The 23,107-nt window shown below is 37.9% G+C and overlaps 1 protein-coding gene and 1 pseudogene across 1 annotated transcript; both read right to left on the bottom strand.

Annotated features, from left to right (window-relative positions):
• Window positions 1–4,429: 4,429 nt before the first annotated feature.
• On the bottom strand, window positions 4,430–5,662 carry LOC113016758 (duodenase-1-like; annotated as a pseudogene).
• Window positions 5,663–13,546: 7,884 nt separating this feature from the next.
• LOC113016757 (granzyme B(G,H)-like) lies at window positions 13,547–15,295 on the bottom strand. Its single transcript, XM_026159851.1, has 6 exons — window positions 15,238–15,295; window positions 15,000–15,150; window positions 14,776–14,908; window positions 14,235–14,489; window positions 13,991–14,128; window positions 13,547–13,590 (listed from the first exon to the last, which is right to left on the bottom strand). The coding sequence occupies exons 1-6, from the start codon at window positions 15,293–15,295 to the stop codon at window positions 13,567–13,569; spliced, it is 759 nt and encodes a 252-aa protein (XP_026015636.1). The 3' UTR covers window positions 13,547–13,566.
• Between the last annotated feature and the right edge of the window lie 7,812 nt (window positions 15,296–23,107).

Below are 23,107 nucleotides of genomic sequence, written 5' to 3' on the forward strand. Positions count from 1 at the left end.
TGAACAGGAAGGATCCTTCTGATCTTTGCTGTGTCTGCACGCCCACATTACCTGGTAATGGTCATCATTTAAAAGGTGCTGCTCAGTAACCAAACATCGTTGTGTTATTTTGTCCTAAATATACAAACCTGTCTCATCTTTGATCAGCTCAGAAAGCTTGACTACTGAATGCTTGTGTTTACCCTCAGGATGACTTATATATATAGAATTTAAGAGGAAGGGGTGGAGGACATGATAGAAACAGACCTATTAGTGAACCAGGCTGGAATAAACTGAGTGTTGCTCCTGTTTCTTTCAATCGGAAACACATGTGTTGGGGTAAGTTTAATGCACTCAGAGCTGATCAGTGTCTTTAAACTGAGCTGCAGATAAAACAAACAACATTACAAAACACTGTTGTGAGCAAAAATAAATGGATTTAATGAAACTCACTGATTATATTGGTCATTGTTGGACCCTAAATTATTCAACATATATATCAATGACGTGTATTGTGCCCAAAGTAGTAACAAATTATACTTTTTCCATTATGCTAATATTTTTCGTTCCCAAATTTATTGGATGAGATGAATACTAAAATGAATAACTGTCATAACTGTGGAGCGGTGAGGAGTGTGGACCCAAATGCAGGCACTAATGATTAACTGTGAGTGAGTTTTATTTTTACTGGAAAGAGAAATGCAAACAAAAGCAGGGCATGGCAGTGACTTAAACTAACAAAACCTAAACTGGGAGAAGCTACAAAAGAATAATACAAAAAGCCTGTGACTAGAAACCTGAGACAGGGAAACACGGAACATGAAGACCAGTGAGGAGAAACATGGAACCTGGAACGTGGAGAAATACAACAGGAGACATGCAGTAGAAATGCACACAGAGTGACACACAACTAAGACTAAACATACAACATACGGAGACAAATAAGGAGAATGGAACTAAACCTTCACTAGAGTCATGACACCAGGAACACAGGGGAGGCACAGAAACAGAACAGAAACCTCAACCAGGAACTATAAATGTAATACAGAAAACAATAATTCAAAGAGTATAACTTAAACCAAAAACACTGGCTCACAGACCCAGTACCGCGACAATAACAGCACGTTTTAGCTTGATTGATGAGCTTTCTTGGGGTAATAAGAGATGAGAGACTTAGCTGAAAAACACTTGTTAATGAGGTATTCATCCCAAAATATCGAGAAGCATTCCAATACTGTCAAAGGAAGCTAACAGCAGTGGCTAATATTTCCTTTACACCACCTTATTAGAATAACGGGAGCATCCACATGGTGCATCAGCAAACAGTCAACCTTAAATACAGGAAACGGATCACTGTAGGCCAAAGACACAAGACCACAGGAGTGGTTTGCTCAGGAGCCACACTCCAATATAATTTACTTTCCATTCCAGTAGGTGGCGCATCACTACACAACATGTAAGGTGGAGCTGAACAACAAGACAACACTTGTATAGAATTGTATAACATAAAAAACAGTGATCAGTTTTTTATGATATCTTAATCATCTTATGGTACCATATCACCCCATTAGAGCACTTCACTGTCACACTGCAGGCTTACTTGTTGCTCCTAGAGTATTTAAAAGTAGAATGGGAGGGAGAGCCTTCAGTTTTCAGGGGAACCAGCTTCCAGTTTGGATTCAGGAGACAGACGCTGTCTCTACTTATAAGATTAGGCTTTAAACTTTCCTTTTCACTAAAGCATATAGCTAGTTTTGGATCAGGTGACCCTGAATCCTCCGCTTGCTGGGGAATTCCCATCATGCATTGAATGTTTCTTCTTCACTCTGTGTTTATACATCTCTCTGCATTTAACTCCTTAGTGCCTGAAATATGATGTATTTGTCAGAAAATTACATTTCTTTGAAAATGGAGATATTATTGAACCATTTGACAAATTTGTCTAAAAAATTAATTACATTTTAATTTCCATCAGATTTACTATGTTTGCCCTTTAACGAAATTGTTTAAAAATGTATTGTGTAATTTATTAAGGTTTTCCCTGGGGAAAATTATATCAAATATGTTACACTAGGTGTTAAGAGATTTAATTTACGAAATCAGTAGAATATGTCAGAAACTCCACAGACAACAAAAACAGTGTGTTTGGGATTTTCATGGACTTTTATCGGACTGTTTATTGGATGTGATTTTTTGTTGAGAGAGAAGAAAATTATACTTTTGTGTTTCTGTGCTTGGAGTGAAAGGAACGGTCTGAGTGTAAAGCTCTTCAAGATGAGGTACAACTATATAGTTTTAATGAGATATAAAGAAGAGAAAAAGATCAATGATGAAGATGAAGAGAGAGCTGAGTATAAAAGCAAAGCTTTCAATGCACCAGCTGATCTGCATCCCCAGCCTCACTTACGGTCACAAGCTCTGAAAGAATGAGATCTTGGATACAAGCGATGGAGTTTTCTCCAAGGCGGGGCTGGCCTCTCTCTCAGAGAGGGGGTGCAGAGTTCAGTCATTCAAGAGGAGCTCAAAGTAGAGCTACTACACAGCAAAAAGAGCCGGTTGAGGTGGTTCTGGCATCTGCCTAGGATGCCTTCTTTTAGGCGAGGTGTCTTAGACATGTCCCACTGGGAGGAGTCCCCAGTGCAGACCCTGGACTTGATGGCGAGCTTACAACCCCTGAATGGCCCGGGAACGCCGGTGTGAGTTGGAGGAGATGGCTGGAAAGCTGGAAGTCTGGGCTTCCAGATAAGCGGAAGGAAATGGAAAGATGGATGAACTGATGAATGGATGGATGTCTGTCTTCAGTTAGTTACTACTTCATACTTATTGTAACTGTCCCTGAGACAGTCATGCTTACTTTAGTTCATTTATTTGTTGGAAAGAATACAAAATGTATTGGATAAGATAATAAACGTGCAGCATTGATTGAACTTGAACTGGTTACAAAATATGGGTTTGTTAAAGATGTAAAGTTTGTTTGAGGTAGAGTTTGTAATGGTCACATGACCAGAGTTTGGCTGAGAGCACAACCCTGGCATTGTGGGTCAGAACTAGCATGGAGCTACAGAGCTACAGATGCTGCTACAGCCACAACATTAATGTTACTCTGCATGTGGTCCAAGAGGCACACAAGGTATGGTTTTCATGTATATTGTTTATAAAATGCTGCATACATGTACAGGACATTTTCAGTAATATCTATTATTTTGCATTTTTTCCTGTTCTGCTGGCTCAAGACTGTTTATGGACACTAACATGAGAGACTTTGATAAGATGAAAGACATTTATGTTGTAAACTTTGTGTTTTCTTCACTTTTCACAGTGTTTGAAGACAATAAAAGAGAGAGAGAGAGAATGTTTTTTTTCTTTCCGAAGACATCAGTATGATGCGTGGCCATTCTTTGTTGGACCCCTGTAGTTACACTTATTCAGAGTTTTAATTAACATTCCAAAACTGGAGGCACTTGCTTTGATGTGTCCATGTAATCATGAAGCTCTAAAAACAAGATAATGTGACAATATTTTGTATTTTATGTACCTTATGTTTGCTAATGTGTAATTAGCAGCATGCTTATAGTTGTTGTTGAGGTTCATAACAATAAAGATAATTAAAAACTGATAACTTATAGGAAAGTGGTGGGATTAAATAGGCATGCACTTCTTCCCACTCCTTATTGATATGTAAACTGAATCTGCTGGTGTCCGATTTGGGTTCTTTCTGTCTGCTTTCATAACAGCTGGGGTTATTTAATCATGTGTGATATCACTTATGTGTGCTATGGTTTATGCAGCGAAAACACGTTTACAGATGTGTAACGATGTGCAGCCATCAGCATGTTTTTATCTGGAGTTTGGTGAAAGTCTATCAACAAACATTTCTTTGAATTCAGTGATGAATCACACGAAGCAGTTTCCTGCTTCACCTCTAGCATCACGTAGTCTCTCTTATCAATCTACTGCCATACAAATTCTCTTGATATCTGTTTGCATCATTTACACAACACACTCCCCACTCACTTTAAAATAAAGTGTGTAACTGTGCATGTGCTGGAATATACATATGCTTCACACAAAACACTACAGAGGTACATTTATGTTTGTTTCATTTATATTATTTAAGTGTACATGACTCAGCAAACTTTGAGAAGACTGTGGCTGGTGATAAATCATCTGTTGATTTCTGAAGATGACAATAAAACAGAACAGAGTGTATAATTTTTATATTGGGTGGAGAAATAAATAAGTTTTGTTATTTTGAGCTATTTAAATTAATTTCTAATGCATCTGCAAAGTGACCTTTGGTTGGTAAAGAAAATATTGTTGTATTTGTATTGTAGGTTTACACTAATATAGTTATACATGAATATTATCTGAGTATATATCATATGGAAGAATTTATTATTTAAATGTACATGTTCAAAATAAATGAGGAAGTCACATGTTTAATGCTGCGGTATATTTTTATTTTCATTTTTGGTTATGCTAACAGAGAATCAGAAATCCTGACATTTCCATAATATACAAGCCAAACTGTCAGTGAATTCTTTACTCCTCATATTTTCTGGATTTCACAATCCCATCAATCCACTGACGGTATTTTGAGATGTCTGTATAGACGTTGGGTTTATTGGGGTAACTGCAGTTTTCTTTATAGTTGAAAGAAACAACGCCAACAGCCAACCCGTCGCACAGCAGAGGACCACCAGAATCTCCCTGTGAGGAGGAAGAATTTTAATTTACCAGCTTTTATTCAGTTTTTTATATATTTGCAATCAAGGAGCCATTTTAAACTGAAAGGACAGAAAACATACCTGACAGAATCCTTTGGTTGTTTTGTATCCACCTGCACAGATAACATTGGCAGGAAGACCATGCCATAGTTCCTCACAGACCCTTAAGTTAATGACAGACACGTCCACCACCCTCAGCTCATCAACAGATTTAACATCAGTTTCAGTTTTTCCCCATCCAGCCACCTGACACACTTGGTTTTCTTCAAGGTGTATTTCAGCAGGTGGAAGCTGAATTGTTTGTACCCTTTCATTTAGCTGAACTTTGTAAAGCAGCTGGAGACATGACATGAAGTAAAAAATATAAATATATATGTTCATACGATAGTTCTTTAGTTATAATTTGAATAATAAAACCACACGAACATGTACTTACTTCAAGGAGCATGATGTCATTACCCTGTCCAATGTTTTGATAATTTTTACGAATGTTTTTGTTTTTAATCTTTATTTTTTGATGATTGCTGTTCTTGAGATTGTGGTTGCCAAGAACAACGTGTGTGGGGGTCCTGAAGGAGTAATCAGTGAAAGGTAATCAATACATTTTCTAAATGTATTTCAGTGACATGAGTTAGAGAGTACAGGAAAAGATGTCTGATTACTCACTATTTATCACAGTGTGCAGCCGAGACTACAAAGTCCTCAGTGATGAGAAATCCTCCACAAACATGTTGACCCTTGTTGTTCTGCACAGAGGCCATGTAGTGCATGGAGTTCTCTGGGGCTTTTTCACCATTTATGATATCACTTCCATGTGCTGAAAAAAGGAAATCAAAATGAAGTTACTGTTCCATTAAACAATTGGAGTATAATAACAAAGACTTGCAGTTCTTACCAAGTCGTCCGAGGCATGCCAGAACATGGACAAACAGAAATTTCTGCAGACCCAGCATGATGCCAGCACAAAGGTGAAGTTGTGTTTGTAGGAGTGTCGAGGTGAACCTTTTATACGTCAGTTTGCTTCATTGCCAAATAAGATTATAATCCATCAAATTTGGCATTCAGCCACATCCTTTACTCAGCGCAAGATTGAAACTGGTGTTATCATCATGTTCATCAGCTTATCGGTGTGAAACACACAAATCATGTTTAGTTGTCGTTATTTTAACTCCATTTGCTGCTCACTTTTATTCATGTATTTAAGAGCCTTTGGGCCTCCTGATCATGTGTGATTATAAATCACTTTTAATGGGTGAAACTTCGTCTGTAACACTGAGATTCTTCTCTGTGGAAATCACACTTGGTCAGATTGAATGAGTGGCTGTTTTTGTAGTTCACACTCATTTCTGACTTTCTTCTTTGCTGTCTTTCAGTGTCATTATGAGGACCTGCTTCTCCTCACTGTGACAATAAATCAGGTAAATCTGAAAACTAAAACCTTCCCCTTGTAGTCAGTTCACTCATCTTCACTCCTGATCATCTCAACAAATGAAAACATTTTTTCTTTTTGTAATCGAGTCGGCTGTGTTACTAACACTGTCACAGACTGCCGGCCTGTCCATCATGCACTTCACCTTTCACCCTCACCTGGTTTTCAAGATTTTATTTTTAAAAATCACAATCAAAACATTTGAAAAAAAAAAAAATCAGGAAACGTGGGTATAGGTAGACCCAGCTGTTCCCCTCCCTGCTCGTCCATGTTAAAGGTGGCCTGCTGGGCCCACAGGTTACGGGGGCTCAGAAGAATGAGGAAGGTTACATCAGGATGGACATGCAGCATAAAATATTTGCATAATCAAACACATGGACCAAAAAAACTCCACACAGCTCGGCTGACGCCCAGATTGAGGCATGAAACTTGTGCAGACAGTCTGACAGTCATCAGGCTCAGACACCGTCCTCGTTCACACCACCTCAAGCTTCAACAAACACCCAAATGAAAGACCTTAAATATTTCATTGTTGATCAAACACTCAAACATTAAAATATAATAAAAAACAGTAAAATAAATAAATAAATAAATGAAACCACATAAATAAAACCAGAATTTCTGTTCATGTTTTGTGCAGATATTTAGAAAGTCCTGACAGCTGCCACAATGTGAATAACAAAAAAAAGATTTTGATAAAAAATGTTATATTATGATATATATGATAATATAACCTCCACATGTGGACAAAAACATTCCAGATAAACAGGCCAGGATGAGCTGTGGGTGTCAGTGATCTGTCAGCCAGACAATAAGGACCAGGACCAGTATGGACCAGGTAGCAGACCCAACACACAGGAAGTTCAATGGTTTCAGTGATTTATTTATCATGTGGATCATTGCAGGCAGAGCGAGCAGTCTTGACATCATGTGTCTGCACAATTGCATCACTCACCTGCTAAACCTACGTTCCTCACAGCTGACAGAAAGGAGCTGCAGCGTGTTTTCTGAAACACACAGCTTTGTGTCTGACAGCCTTATATTTCTGAACCATCCATGCCGGGGTCACACCCCCACTTTAGTTTTATAAAGACTTTTATATACTTTGAGCTCCTTTGATGAACTCAGTTTTTTTTCCTATTGAGCTCTTTAGGGTGATTTTCAGCCTGATGAACTCTTTGATTTAGTTAGCTTTTATTTAATTGAGCTCTACTTTATAGAAGCTACTCTGTTGGAGGTAGTGGTTAATACCTTGGCTGCTGTAACACAGGACTTTCTAAACTTTTGTGATAAGTAAAAAAATTGTTATTTGTATGTTTTTAGACTTCAGAGCCATGAAAAAAAGTTTGAGTTCATTAAAGAGGCCGGAGCTGTGGGCGGGGTGGGGCTTTTGTTTTGTTCTTCCTTCTTACACACCTTTGGAGCAGGAGTTGCAAATTCGATTCCCACCCGGTATCCAGGAGCGGTCCTGGTTAGACCCCCCCTACTAAAACCAAGCCCTGAAATGGCGCGGCTACGTCTGCAGCCTGTCCCAGCTCAGACACAAAAGCATTTCACTACATGAAATTGTTTACGTGATTGTTTATGTGACGAATAAAAGGTTATTTGATTTTGTCTCCCAGGTGGATGTGTGGGCAGGTCGTGTCTACCAGGCCTGCCTTGTGCACCTGAGAGCTACCTATTCATCAGTGAGTATTTATGCTTGGCCGTGCCTCCGGTTTGCAGCCAGATCCTCATCTTCATTGCTACTCAATTCAATTCAATTCAATTTTATTTATATAGCGCCAAATCACAACAAAAGTCGCCTCAAGGCGCTTCATAGATACAGAGAAAAACCCAACAATCATATGACCCCCTATGAGCAAGCAGTTTGGCGACAGTGGGAAGGAAAAACTCCCTTTTAACAGGAAGAAACCTGAAACCTGACTGAAACTCTTCAAATAAACCATTCCTCTGCAGATGATCTGTTAGCTGTGTGACAACTACTCTTTCAAGAGTTTTTGATATTAAAGGAAGGTTGGAGATTGGCCTATAATTAGCTAAGACTGCTGGGTCTAGAGATGGCTTTTTGAGTAAAGGTTTAACTACAGCCAGCTTGAAGGCCTGTGGTACATAGCCGATTATTAGATATAGGTTGATCATATTTAAGATCGAAGAATTAATTAATGGCAGGACTTCTTTGAGCAGTCTTGTAGGAATGGGGTCTAAAAGACACGTTGATGGTTTGGAGGAAGTAATTATTGAAGTTAACTCAGAAAGATCAATTGGAGAAAAAGAGTCTAACTTAACATCAATGGTACTAAGAGTAGATAATGTTACATCTGTGGGATGATTATTGGTAATTTTTTTCTCTAATGATAAAAATTTTATTTGTGAAGAAGTTCATGAAGTCATTACTAGTTAACGTTAAAGGGATGGTTGGCTCAAAAGAGCTCTGACTTTTTGTCAGCCTGGCTACAGTGCTGAAGAGAAACCTGGGGTTGTTCTTATTTTCTTCAATCAGTGATGAATAGTAAGATGTTCTGGCTTTGCGGAGGGCTTTCTTATAAAGCAGCAAACTATTTCTCCAGGCTAAATGATGATCCTCTAAATTTGTGACACGCCATTTCCTCTCCAGATTACGAGTCATCTGCTTTAGGGTACGTGTTTGAGAATTATACTACGGAGTCAGGTACTTCTGACTTGAGACCTTAGTTTTCACAGGAGCTACAGTATCCAGAGTCGTACGCAGTGAGGAGGTAAAATTATTAACAAGATAATCGACCTCTGTTGGAGTAGCGTTCAGATAGCTGCTCTGCTCTATGTTGGTACAGGGCATTGAAGATGATAACAATGGGTGGATTATATTCTTAAACTTAGTTACAGCGCTTTCAGAAAGACATCTACTGTGATAAAGTCTACTCTCCACCGCTGTGTAATCAATTATTGTAAATGTAAATGTTATCAGGAAATGATCAGACAGGAGAGGGTTTTCAGGAAACACTGTTAAATGTTCAGTTTCTATGCCATATGTTAAAACAAGATCTAGAGTGTGATTAAACTTTGATACCAGCATGGCTGGTTTTGTGGATACCTGAGCACACAGGCAATATTCACAGCCCTCCCTTTTTTTCTCCGTATCCTGCAGATCATGTTCCTGCAGCCTCCGACTAACTCCTCCAGTGACTTAGAGATAGAACAGCTAAGATACTGCACAAGAGGGGCTCAGAACACTGCTACACTCCTCCACATTAAAAGGAGTCAGTGGAGATGAAACCTGTTCTATTTCAGTTATGTAACTGTTGCTATGGTTAACAGAAGATCACGTACACACACTGATCTTCAGGAAATGTGCTTTAGAGATATCGCATGCATAAATGCATTCTGTGCCGTGTAGTTTGAGCCTGATTACGCTACAGAAAACTTTATTCAACCATCCCGCTTCATTCTACTGTAGTTGCTGAACAGACCACAGTACTGTGCAGAAGTGTTGAGCCACTCCTCTTCTTTAAATATTTTAATTAGTGGGTCGCTCAAGACTTTTGCACAGTAGTGTATGTATCGGATATAGAAAGGCAGTACCTTCTAAAGTGTTTGCACGGAAAGATTCTTTACTGTGGAAATACTCGACACAGCCAAAATAACACAAGCTGAACCACACAAACCACATTTTTCAGATCGAATGATGCTGACAACCATGCTGTTTCAGTCTTGGCATGATGTATAGAGCACTTTGAGTACTCGCTATATAAGTGCTATATAAGTGCTATATAAGAATCAGTCCATTTACCATTTATGGAAATTTTTTGAGCTAAATGTTAAAACAATGATGATTGTCGGTTGGTGGTTTTTGGTGTTACCAAATTTAAATTCCTGAGTAGAGGTGTGGAGATGAAACATTCCTAATGCTCAGGAATGTTTACATTCAGACTGCACAAAAAAGCTTCTTTATTTTTGCTTTTTTATTTTTGTAAGCCAGATGAAAGAGAGCAACCAGCTGTTTTTGGACAGTTTTATAATTTTAGATATTGTGATCACAGATCACGTTTTACAATACATGCACAATGTAATTCAGCAGTATTTGCGGCAGCACTGAGATTCAAAAGTGCATCTCAGACAATCAGCCTGTGTGTTTCAGGTTCAGCCTGATCAGTATGTAACAGTTTACTTGTGTCACTCTGTATCTCTGCAGATCTGCCAGGAGGAGGTACTTAAAGATCAGTTACACATTACTCAGAGCTACGCTATTTTTATCTAGTTTATCTTCCTGAACATTAAAGCAAAAAACAAAAGTAGTTAAAGTTGCTTGTGTTTGTGTTTTTACCCAGTGAGAATAAATGGGCATGAATTTTATTTTTCAGACTTTTCAGAGGAGAAATATTCTTAGGGTTGCATGGAAATCAAATCTTTTTTTATACCCCCTAACACACACACACACACACACACACACACACACACACACACACACACACACACACACACACACACACACACACACACACACACACACACACACACACACACACACACACACACACACACACACACATGCCGGCGTTACATATACTTAAAATGATTCAAATGCAGTAAGTATACATGCTTCATATAAATATAGTCTATAACTTGTTTATTTTCTGTAGCCCAGAAAATTAAACATTTCAGTTCACATAAGACATGTCAATTTTATTTTATATACTGTATAGCCTGTATAATAAATAAATATGTTGCCAAATAAATATAAAAACCAGAAAGCCGCACAAAACAGGACAGTTAATTTACAAACACAAGTCTAACTTAAGTTTCACACTTTTTTGTTAGAACAAATCAAATTGTTAGTTAAATTTACACAAAATGTCAGAAAGCTGCAGTGTCATGGACAAAAATTTCAACCTAATTTTTCATGATTTCTTGGTTAACCCTGTTAGGACATTCCCAAAACTTTCCCCTCTTCCTAAACAACCAAATCCCACGTGTTGCCTTTTTAAAAAATGTTCTTTGACATGGCACATTTTTCCACCAATAGGAAAGAGGTAGCTTCATTTCCCTTTCTTTACTGTTTTCGTCCTGTCCTTGGAAAATGTTTTTTTTTCAACTGTTTCTTCTGCACTAAATGTGACGATAGTATTTAGGAAGAAAGCATCGCTTGTATATATTTTTAAAAACTAGGGGTGGCAAGAGATCATTTTTGGCTGGCCCACGCCAGACTTTTATAAATTAAAATGGATTATATAGTTTTGTAAACTGCCCTAGAGCTCCCTCTAGTGACTCCTTTGTAATATTGCTTTGATTACTTTGGAAAAAGAAAAATTGAGGAAGCAGAAAATCCAAGATGGCTGAACGTAATAAGTATTATTAGCTGATATGGAACTTCAAATGTTGTTGCTTTGTACGAGATTCTTCTGTAAGTACTAGTGATGATAAAATAATAATTGCTTTATTTAAGGTGAGTCATTTAGCCTGGCTGAACCTTCTCAAAAGGCTGGAGATGCACAGACATGTCAACTCTCATATCATCACTCGTGTTGTACTGTAAATACTTCAACCACAAATATATACCACATTTTTTAACTGGTAACCAAACAAACACGTCTTTGAACTGAGGGAGAAAACAGAGACCACAGAGAAGGACCCCCGCCATCCAAAACCTTCTTTATTAAAGAGAAAGTTCTTACCATAGGACTACCACTTTCTCCGACAAAACACTAAATCTACTTGTTCCTCACTACAGCAGCAACTACACAAAAACATTATCACCAAACACTGCCCCCTAATGGTGAAGATCTTTATTTAATTTAGCTAAATCTGATTACAAGAAGAACCTTTACGGAACAAACACTGATGCTGTTGCAATGTATTATACATATTTACAAATACATATTTAAAAGCAGTGCACAATGATGTAAAGATTTATTGCTTTTTGTTTTATTTGAATTGAACCAATGTTTGAAGTATGTTTTCTCTTTCATAAATAAAATCATTTATATAATAAAATAATGAATAATTGTGGGTAAAAGCTCATCTAATGCTGGAACTGAACATTTGACCCCCTGACCCATCCCTGGCTTAGTTCCTACCCTTTGTGGTCAAACACAACTACACATCAATGTTGTTGTTGTTGTTGTTGTTGTAAACAAAGTGTTTAGATTGACATGGAAAAAGAGTAACCAGCTGTTTTTAAGAGTCTTTTAGTTTTAGATATTAAGGATAACAATCAAGTCTAACAACATAGATCACAATCCAGTCCAATAATATTCTGTAAACTTTGCATTTCTTTTTGTTGAGAATGGGTTTGACCCATAAAAGTAGTTTTGATATGTCTCTATAGATGTTGGGCACATCCAGATACTCATAAATTCTGCGAGGAGGAAATATTACATTTGCTTTTGTTTTACTGAGGTGTACCTCAGTAAAGTTAGCTATGTTGCCACCACTACAGATTGTTAGACAGCACACCAGTAAAGTTTAATACAGGGCACGACTCATTGGATAGATGAGGAGATCTGCTGCCCTTGCTTGCTAGAGGTTAAAAGGGTCCCACACCTTTCATGTCCTAGCTGGTGCTTTCTCTTTTTTTTTTTTTTTATCCAAGCCACTGCAAACCAGGTCATTCTACTATTACCCTCAAATCTTATGTCTTTTTGCCAATAATCACCTCTGTCCACAAACAACAGGTGGTGACTTGTGAGAGCGAGGACAAGCATTGTGTAATGCATTTAAGGTAAAAACAAACAGAATCTCCACCGAGCACATGTTGGAGCCGACAGTAAGCCGACAAAATCCTCATATTACTTAAATACCAAAAAGTAGTCATTCCCTGAACCCAGCATGTTTTTGAGCTTTACTGTAGTATGTTTCTGTTCATCATTCATAGAGCAACAAACAAGGAATATAAAAAATGAAATGTTATGAAACATATTTTCTCATTTTCTGCTAGAAGAATGTGGCTCTACAGTCATTGACCTGTATCCATGGTAACACCTGGAGGCTTAAAATTATATTATGAATATAATTTACCAATTTAAAAAAAAAAGTAAAAATGATAAAGCTGTACCAGAAGAGCTGTTCAAGTCTGAATTTGATTACTTCTTTTGATATTGAACTTCAGTTTAATTGGAAAAAACGGAATTAAAATTTTGAGAAGCAAAAAAACATACAAGGATGCAAATATGTCTTTCATCACAGGCAAACTGAAGCGTGGTCCACTACAAAGGCAGAAATAATATAAAAAATTCAGCCTTTTGGCTGTTACAGAAAGAAATGACAAATCAAGTGTGGGATACGTTTGTATTTTTATTTTTGGTTAAACAGATGAAAGAATCAGAAATTCTCACATTTCAATAGTGAAAAGAAAAACCTGAAGTAAACTTTAACTTTAAGTTTTTTACTCAAAAAATGTTTTCAGAACCTTGTATAAGCCGTGAGACCAGTTTTCCCGTGATTCACTCGCGTACGTCAGTTTGAAGAGGAAAAAGAACTCTGTGAAAAGATGTGAAAAGATGTAACAAAAAATTTATTCCATGGTTTTGCATCTTACAGGAGTGGTCAGGTTTAACTTGTCCTCAACAAAATAACATACTACGGTAGGAAAACCGTGTGGCTCTGTTCTACCCTGCTGCCCCGTATATCTTATGCCGTGTTAACTCTTTTTCTCTCTCTCCCCCCTCCCGCACCGCATGCACTAATTTGCCTACATCCGTGATGCCCGGTTGGCTATAAACACGAGTCTTTAAGGCACATGTATAAATGGTACTATATAACCTAGTTCCACCATAAACATGCATCTATTTCCTAAAATTATTAATTACACAAACAAGCTTAACAACAGCGAAATATAAATACTAAACATATGAACTATCTTAACTTGGCTCCCACAAACCTCGTTCATCCATTTACGGTATTTTGAGATGTCCGTATAGACGTTGGGTTTATTGGGGTAATTGCAGTTGTTATAATAGTTGAAAGAAACAACACCAACAGCAAACCCATGACACACCAGAGGACCACCAGAATCTCCCTGTGAGGAGGAAGAATTTTAATTTATCAGTTTATGTTCATTATGTTTATGTTTTTAAGATTTGTGAACATGAAACCATTTTAAACTGAAAGGACAGAAAACATACCTGACAGAATCCTTTGGTTGTCTTATATCCACCTGCACAGATTACATTGGCAGGAAGACCAGGCCATTGTTCCTCACAGTTCTTTGATGTAATGACAGACACGTTCACCACCATCAGCTCATCAACAAGTTTACCTTCAGTTTTAGTTTTTCCCCATCCAGCCACCTGACACACTTGGTTTTCTTTTAGGTTTATTTCAGCAGGTGGAAGCGGAATTATTCGTACTCCGTGGCCCAGTTTAACTTTCTCAGACAGCTGGAGACACAACATGAAGTAAAAATGAATCTCGTTAAAGTGAAGTTAACGCCATAACCGCATTAATGCAGCAAATCTCTGTTAGCGAGTTAACGCGGATTGCCCCGTGTGTGAGGCTGCACAGCGTCAATGCGTCAGCACGGTTAGCTCATTAATGCGTTAGCGCAGTCCAGTCCCATACACGGGGCAATCCGTGTGAACTTACTAACGTATATATATAATTTGAATAATGAAACCACAAATACATCATGTGATGAAACTGTTGTGAACATGAGCATGTACTTACTTTAATCAGCATGATGTCATTACCCAGTCCAACGTGTTGATAATTTTCATGGATGATTTTGTTTTCAATCTTTATTTTTTGATGATTGGCGTTCTTGAGATTGTGGTTCCCGAGAACAACGTGTGTGAGGCTCCTGAAAGAGTAATCAAAGAGAGGTAATCAATACAATGTGTTTTAATGACATGAGTCAGAGAAGCAGAAGCAGAAGATGTTTGATTACTCACGAGTCATCACAGTGTGCAGCCGAGACTACAAAGTCTTCAGTGATGAGAAATCCTCCACAAACATGGTGACCGTTGTAGTCCTGCACAGAGGCCATGTACTGCATCGAGTTCTCTGGGGCTTTTTTACCATCTATGATGGCAATAACATGTGCTGAAAAAGTCAAATAAAGCAAACCAAAATGAAGTTAACGTTCCATTAAACGATCAGAGGACAATAACAAAGTTTTGCAGATCTTACCGAGTCGTCCGACACATGCCAGAACATGGAGGAGCAGGATTTTTTGCAGACTGAGCATGATGCCAGCGTGAGTGTGAAGTGAAGGTTTTATACAGCAGTTGCTCTGTCAAGTCTGATGATCACATTTTGACTTCTAACCACATCCTCTTTTTTTGGGCACTTGTGTCATCTTTACATTATCTTGTTCATCAGTATTACACTACCCCATCATCCTGAAACACATGGGCTGCCTGCCTAAACCTTCAAAAAGCTGGGTTGTTGAAACATTTTGCAACACTGTAAAAATTCAAAGTTAAAACAACAATATCCCACCAGGTTACTGATTTCATACTTGAACCAAGACTAATAACATTATGGTACTTGGCTCATAATCTGTCCACCAGCAATGTAAAAACAGGAAGGAAATGCCTTTTCATTTAGTGCCTCCTTAGGGCCATTTCTTCAACTGTACAGCAAATCCAGCATGTCCAAATTAACACTGTCAGATTTGATTTCAACACTATTAAAGTGTCTATATGGGTCCACACCAGAGAGTGTTAATTTAACTCTTTTTGGAGAGTTGGTACGTTAACTCTGATTTAGTGTTAAACACCAAATCTGTCTGGAGTTGATAATTTAACACTTGGTGTTAAGAGTTTATATATTAACTCTCAAAGAGTATTTTAGTTTAACTACGTAAGAGTTATCTTCTAATTCATTCTAAAAAGCGTTAATTTTACTGTTCTGAACTTCTAGAAACTTCTTTTGGAAATAAACATTTACTAAAAAGATGCAATGGTTTTGAAAAACATTTATTCTGAACTGTGCACCACAATTTCAAAACATTTTCTGAAAGACGTAACAGTATACATGTTCTCACTTTCATTAGAATTTTGTTTATCAAAAGGTCTGACATGGTAAATGCAAATAACAGCATCTCATCACTTATTTCTTCAATACAATATGCATGTCCTTCATTCATCCCTTTGTGGAACTTCAACGCACTTCTGCTCTCCCCCATATTCCATCTTCACAAGCATATCCTGTGCGGAGATTGAATAAAAATTAGTTGACACTAATTAATGGCACAAATAATCCAGTAAACAATTGCAGCCCAGTAAAAAAAAGGAATCCTCTTTGAGCCATTACTTGTGTAAAGTATTTTCCCAAAAGACAAGGACACAGGCAACAGGTAATACTGAACTAAATGTAAAACCTCAACCTTTTTCATTTTTACCTAAACCGTGTGCACAAAACTCTGGAGGGATCTATGCTAACGTAGAACCCAGTCAGGACGTCTGCTACTGCTGTTTGCTCGTTTTTTTTATGGGCGATCGTTTTCAGGCTTCAAGCAGCACCATTATACCAACATTTCACATTCTAGACATTGTTTTAGGTGTATTTGACCAAAAGTTTGACTGAAAATTCACATGCAAGCTTTTTTTCATGGCTGTGGTATTTGCCCGCAAATAATACCTTTCAGCTAGCTAAAACAGAATATTATGCTATCAGCGAGCAACATGGCTAATGCCTTTCACACAGCTTTGTCTCAACTCCAAAGAGCCACAGAAGTAAAAGCTCATAATAATAATTGAAACAATCTTTGAAAGAATGACTTACCAAGCATGGCAAACAACTCAAATATGTAGAGCAAAATGTTCTGAAACGGCTTCACTTCAGCTTCGATTGGAGCCGTGCTGGGGGCGGAGTCTGTGAATTTACTCTATTGGTGTCATAGCCCCTGTAGGAGTTCAGAGTTAAGAGGTCAAGAGTTAATGTTTCCATTGTAACACCTCCAGATTTGACAGAGAAACACTCATTTTTAACACTCGATTTTAACTACTATCATTTTACACCTCAGAGTTACATTAAAAGAATGTGACTCTACTTAGAGTAAAATTAACTCTACTTTTGCAAGAAGACTATTAACACCAAAACATTTAACACTTTTGAATTTGCTGTGTGTGTGAACTGTTTATGGAGCGAGGGTTGCAGGATTTGTCTTGTAGGAGGGCACTACGACTCTTCTGTAGGAGGCATTATTATGGAGCATGGTCTCTTGAAGGAAGAATATGTGAATAGTGCTGTGGCGGTAAAGAGAGTGTCAGAAAGAATCATGAGTTTGAAGTTGGAAATTGAAGACGTGATGCTGAAGTCAGTTGGATGAAGCAGCAAACATCCGTGCAGGTGAAGGGAGCAGAGGCGATGAGGAAGTGTTGATCAGGTGTTGATTAGGTATGGTGTTAAGGAGAGAAATGCTGATGGGGCTGGATTTTGCCAAAAGGATGGAAATGACTGTGTGGTAAACCTCGTGATAAACGAGGAACATGTATAAGAGTGGAGCAAAGTGTAAACATGTGGAGTGCATCTTTGCAGAAGAAACAAGAGATAGTAGACTACTAAGACAGGCTCCTTGTGGCAGGGCAGAGTTAACAGATGACTGTAAAAGTCTAGCTGAAGTGCTAAGGGAAACATGCCATACCATCTGTAAACATGATAGCTCAATAAGTGTTGAATTAATTCTGTTAAAACGTTGTTGGGGTGTAGAGCGGGGTCATGTTAACAAGCCATTAAAATTTGGCTCACATCCACCGAGGTCTTCAAGGTCAACTTCAAGATTTATTGGTGGAAAACTTAAACAAAGCCTTTTAAGATTAAAAGTGCTTAAAAGTGTGGTTTGTATTGTCAACATATTGAAAGGACTGCATAAAGATTTAAGGATTTTTCTGGAAACCACACAAGTGAGGACAGAAAAATCTCCTATTAATGGTTGTGCCTCATGTTATCTGTCTGACCTGCTGCACCTTTGTGTCCTGCCTCATTCTCTCAGGCCAGTAGACCAGATGCTTTTGCTCGTTCCAAAAGTGCTGCAAAATGCAGGCCTTCTAACCAAAATAATCCAGTGTAAGCTCAGGTTTCAGTCCAGTGGCAATCTGAAAATAGGGAGGCAGTTCTGATAAGTGAGAGGAGGCTGAAGGAAAATCAGTTTGTTTTGATATAAGAAAGAACTCTGCTGTAGCTTTCCCACTTACTATGTTACCGTGCCACATGCGTGTGGCAACATTCAGGCATTCATCTAACACAGTAACACTTTTATTAATTACAGATTCAGAAGCTGCTCGCTGTGTGCGCACTGCTGAGAAAAAGAAGCTGAGCTCGGTTCATTTCTGCTTGTTTCATGAAAACTAAGTTACTGAGGAGCAAAGAGTGGGCTCACCGACACACTTGGCATGAAGACTGAGTGAAGAGTTTCAATACAGAGAGTTCTCATTTGTTCTGATGACATCTCACCTCCTAAACTCTTCTATTAGCAGCTATTACAGCCACCGCAGGCTGAATACAGGATTGTTTTTTCCATGTTAAATTTGTGCATCTCGCAAGAAACTTTATGTCATAGACTTTTCAATTCACATTTGCCTGACTCATTTAAATACTCTCCACCTGAAAGTAAAACTCTTATAAATACTTCTGCTCGCAGCTTTCAGTCACCGACTCTTCAGCCTTTTCAGTGAATCCAACAGCTTTTTAATGTCAAAAGAAGACTTTGTGCTGCTGCAGACTCCTTCACATTGTAGTTCCTGCACAGTAGACATTCAGTAGACACTCAGTCATTTTATTAAGGATAGACGAGTGTAATGTCATTACAATTCTCAGCGCAGGGCTCCTTTCTTTTCCTAAGTCTTCAGCAGTTCTCTTTCAAGTTGACCACAAAATGTGTTACAACATTAAAGAAATTATTGCCCAGAGAAGCACAATAAGCATCTCAAAATCTTAACATCTCAAAATCACTGTAAATCAGACACAGCTGTCACAGATATTTAACAATCAATCAAATATCTTTGCTTTTATGATCCTAGCCTCATTGTGTCACTGACACTCAATATTCACATTAAACCACTAGGTGGTGATCTCTGATATATTTTGTGGGCACTGTGTGGCTTCAACCCAGTTCACAGTAATACTGGTAAAACTACAAAATTAATGATGATTATTGAAAAGCACATATGATTAACATGTGAACAAATTGGCAAATTATATTTTTTATTTTCAAAACAACTGATGATTGTTATAACACATTAAGAACACTTCTGGCTGTGTGTGTTTGTGTGTGTGTGTGTGTGTGTGTGTGTGTGTGTGTGTGTGTGTGTGTGTGTGTGTGTGTGTGTGTGTTGTCTGCTCAGTGTATAAAGCTGTCACAGTGGACTTCAGTGAATTCAACATCCGCTCAGCGAGAGTTGAGACGACATGTTGTGCCGGAGGAATTTCTATCTCGTTCATGCTTCTTTCCATCATCCAGTCAGGTGAATGATGTTTTGTACTTTACGTTACTGACTTAAAAATCTGCTGATTTTCTTATGTGACTGGATATTTTTTGTTGTTTTAGGTCATGGTTCTGAGATTATTGGAGGGAAAAAAATTAAGCCACACTTGCTGCCCTTCATGGTTTATTTGACAAGTAAGAAATCTATGTGTGGGGGGACATTAATCCACCCACAATGGGTCCTGACAGCTGCTCACTGCACTGGGTAAGAACCTGAGGTTCACTTTTCCTAAATTTCCAAATCAAAATATTGCAGTATTTATTTTTAACAGAAGATGTGAAGGGTAATGCAGATGGAGATAATTAACATGCCCACAAACTGCTCCAATAATATCTCGATTTAGAGTGAGTACAATATAAATGTTATTGCTGGATTTTCATACAGTGCAAAAATAAATATGATCAATATAAAGCTTTATAAAATTAAGTGATGTGTTTTCTTACCCAGAGCATAACTCCTCCTGACAGGCAGGGGTTGCACTAAAATGTTTCATGCTTTTATAAGAACACGACTTTTAAACCTTTGACCTTGAAACATTACATACTAAAATTGTGTATTTTATTATCTTTACTCATTCTGATGTCATAGGGCTTTGTAGTGAAAAAAAATAATAGGCTAAATGTGTTGGACCTTGGGTGCTAACAGTGAATTATTACTCTGCACATAGCAGCCCATGGTTAGTCAGTTTATGCAAACACAAAATGTAAAACAACAGTGAGACTGTCCAGTCTGTCGCCCAGACCTATTCAGTATGTCCTGTCTTACCAATTTAAAATGAACATAAGAGCAGATTTTTTGATACAAAACAATATTTTTTTTACTTTATTTTTACTTTTCCTACTTTCTAATAAAGCTGAAGTAAAGATATCTTTCCTTCTGTCTGTGTCTTATTGTTTGTACTGCAATTCTCTCAAAGTGTCATGTTTTTACAGTAACTTCTAAATCTCACATCACTAAATCTTAATCTTAATTTAAAAAATCTTGATCAAAGATTACTCCTTCATTTTTAACCAAATCAAGTCTTTTAAGTCTAAGAAACCTGCCTAAAAAAGCAGTCAGGCCACATTCTTGATTTGTTCTTCATCAAATGAGCCCCTCGTGGCTTATTTATTTACATATTTGACGAAGTAAAAATCGTTTTGCTTTTCTCACATTTTCAAATAAAATATAGCAGTTTTTTTTAACAGACTGTCTGATAGGTACCTGACAGAATAGAATAGAATCCACCATGGCATATGTCGATAGCCCCTCCCCATTTCTTCTTCCAGACCTCTGGGCTGATGACAGACACATCCACCACTCTCGGCCGCTTAACCACTGGACTATCCGTTCTAGTCCAACCCAGCCACATGGCACTCGCCATTTTGCTTCATTTCCATTTCAAGAGTGGGAAGTTGTAAATTGTATGCGTTTGTTTGGCTTTACTGGTCTTGACAGCTGAAGATGGAATAAGAGAGTAAAAGAACCAAAAAAACCTTCAGTAGCTCAGTAGATTTCTGAAGTTGAATCAAAGACATATGAGAGAAAATGATGATACGTGTCTTTTTAAGCTTGCAAAATGTTTTATACAATTAAACGTATCAAAAATATTCTAAAGGAGCTGTTCTGACTGGGATTACAGGTGTGACAACTGTTGCATATTAATGGAACATTTTTACATTTCTTATCTCAAATTGCCTTGGAGAAGGATTGATTACTTACCCATCATCACAGTGTGCAGCAGTAACTACAAAGTCCTTCCTAACAGTAATCCTCCACAATCATGACTGTAGTTGCTCTGCACCAAGGTCATATACAGTAGGGAATTCTTTGGGGGCTTTCCCCCCATTTATAACTTCACTTCCAAGAACTAAGGGCACTGGGAGAAAATTAATATAAGTTAAAGGATCAATATTCAGTTTTTAGTTTGCAGAAACGTATTAATATGTTGAAGTCGATCCTTTTATGTGGTTTGTACTTACGGACTTATATCAATTTTATCACAGCTTAGTCCCAGCTGTGTTTCCCTCCTGTTTCCCATTCCCTCGTTACTGCCTTGTGTATTTAAACCCTGTCTTTGTTGCATTGTACCACCTCCACCCCTTGTGTGTTTCCTCCGTGCTCCCTGTAGTTCCTATTCCTCTGTTCCCAGTTTAGTTCCCTAGTATCTTAGCTTTTTGGTTTGAGCTTCAAATTTGTTTTTTTGCTTTTATTTTCTGTATTAATGTAAGAGTATTCCCAGCAGTAAAGCTGCAGTTTTGACTTTATTCCCTCTTTGTGTTTGAGTCCTGCTTTTGGGTCCTGCATCCTGCCTGCCACAGCACCAAAATCAATTCACTGAAAACATACTACAGTTTCTATTTATTTATTTATTTATTAAAGCAATGAAAAAAACAACAACATGTTCTCACTTGTGGTGGTTGATGGTAATCCCACTCCTGAATCTTTATCCACTCAATGAGTGAGATTCAGTTAGCCACCCTATTCATTTATGTCCTGTTTAATGGATGTTTGTTTTGGGGCTATATCTTTTTTTACTTATTTGTGCTACCCCAATAAGTCCTATTGTGCTCAAGAGGACATCCTGGCCTTTCCAATGATATCTTATGTGTTTGGGTTGCCTCTTTTACCTCCAAACACATAAGATATCACAAAATATCCATGGCCAGAGGGGCCAGAGGGGCCGATGGCGCGATATGGCAGCCTCGCTTCTGTCAGTCTGCCCCAGGGCAGCTGTGGCTACAACCGTAGCTTGCCTCCACCAGTGTGTGAATCCGAGAGTGAATGAATAGTGGCATTGTAAAGCGCTTTGGGTGCCTTGAAAAGCGCTATGTAAATCCAATCCATTATTATTATTATTATTAAAAAAAGTTAAACTGATAGATACATGTTTACTCGGTAATTAGGAGGGTATTAAAAGCCCTATTTTGTAGAAGCTGTATGACGATTTCTAACAGGCTGAAGAACAGCACACTGCATGAGTAAAGATCATTCAGAAGAGCAGCACAGTTAGCAAACCTTCACAGAGGTATTACAGCTGCTGAAGTTACATCATATTCTCATCAAATTCATAACAGTACTTTTCCTGTTTGCATGTACATTTTTAAATACTGCAGAGGCTATCACTGCGCCACGAAAAGTCCTCAGTAAAATCCTGCACACCCCAAAAGGTCTCAGGCTCAGCCATCCAAAGTCTCCAACACTTTGCGCTTTATTTGGTGATATTACATATGTATATGTATGTTCTGAGAGCATCTCTGGAGATAAGAGATAAGAGATAAGTGTAAACAATGAAAAAATATAGCAGCACAACATTTAGCAGGCTTTAATGTAACCCAGGTTGCAAATGCAACCATAATAAAATAGCAACCACAACCATGAATGGCAAGAAATACAAATATGTAGTAGAGACAGTTCATACTAAAACATTTTTTTAAATCCTTTTGTCTGACTAAAAGTTCTAAGTAAAGAAGAAAGATATTTTGTAGCAATCTTAACATCTTTAGCATGCCCTTTCCCTCTGAGTTTACAAAGTGGTTAGAGATGAACACTAAAAGGACTAACAGCCCAAATAACAGGATGTAACAGCG

Source organism: Astatotilapia calliptera, chromosome 23, assembly GCF_900246225.1.
Source record: "Astatotilapia calliptera chromosome 23, fAstCal1.2, whole genome shotgun sequence".
In the NCBI taxonomy this organism is placed as follows: Eukaryota; Metazoa; Chordata; class Actinopteri; order Cichliformes; family Cichlidae; genus Astatotilapia; species Astatotilapia calliptera.

Coding starts and splice junctions, on each gene's coding strand:
- LOC113016757 (XM_026159851.1), bottom strand. CDS start 15,295: ATGCTCAGTCTGCAAAAAATCCTGCTCCTCCATGTTCTGGCATGTGTC. Junction 15,151..15,237: donor GGCATGTGTCGGACGACTCG/GTAAGATCTGCA, acceptor TGACTTTTTCAG/CACATGTTATTGCCATCATA. Junction 13,591..13,990: donor ACCGTAAATGGATGAACGAG/GTTTGTGGGAGC, acceptor ATCTTTTCACAG/AGTTCTTTTTCCTCTTCAAA.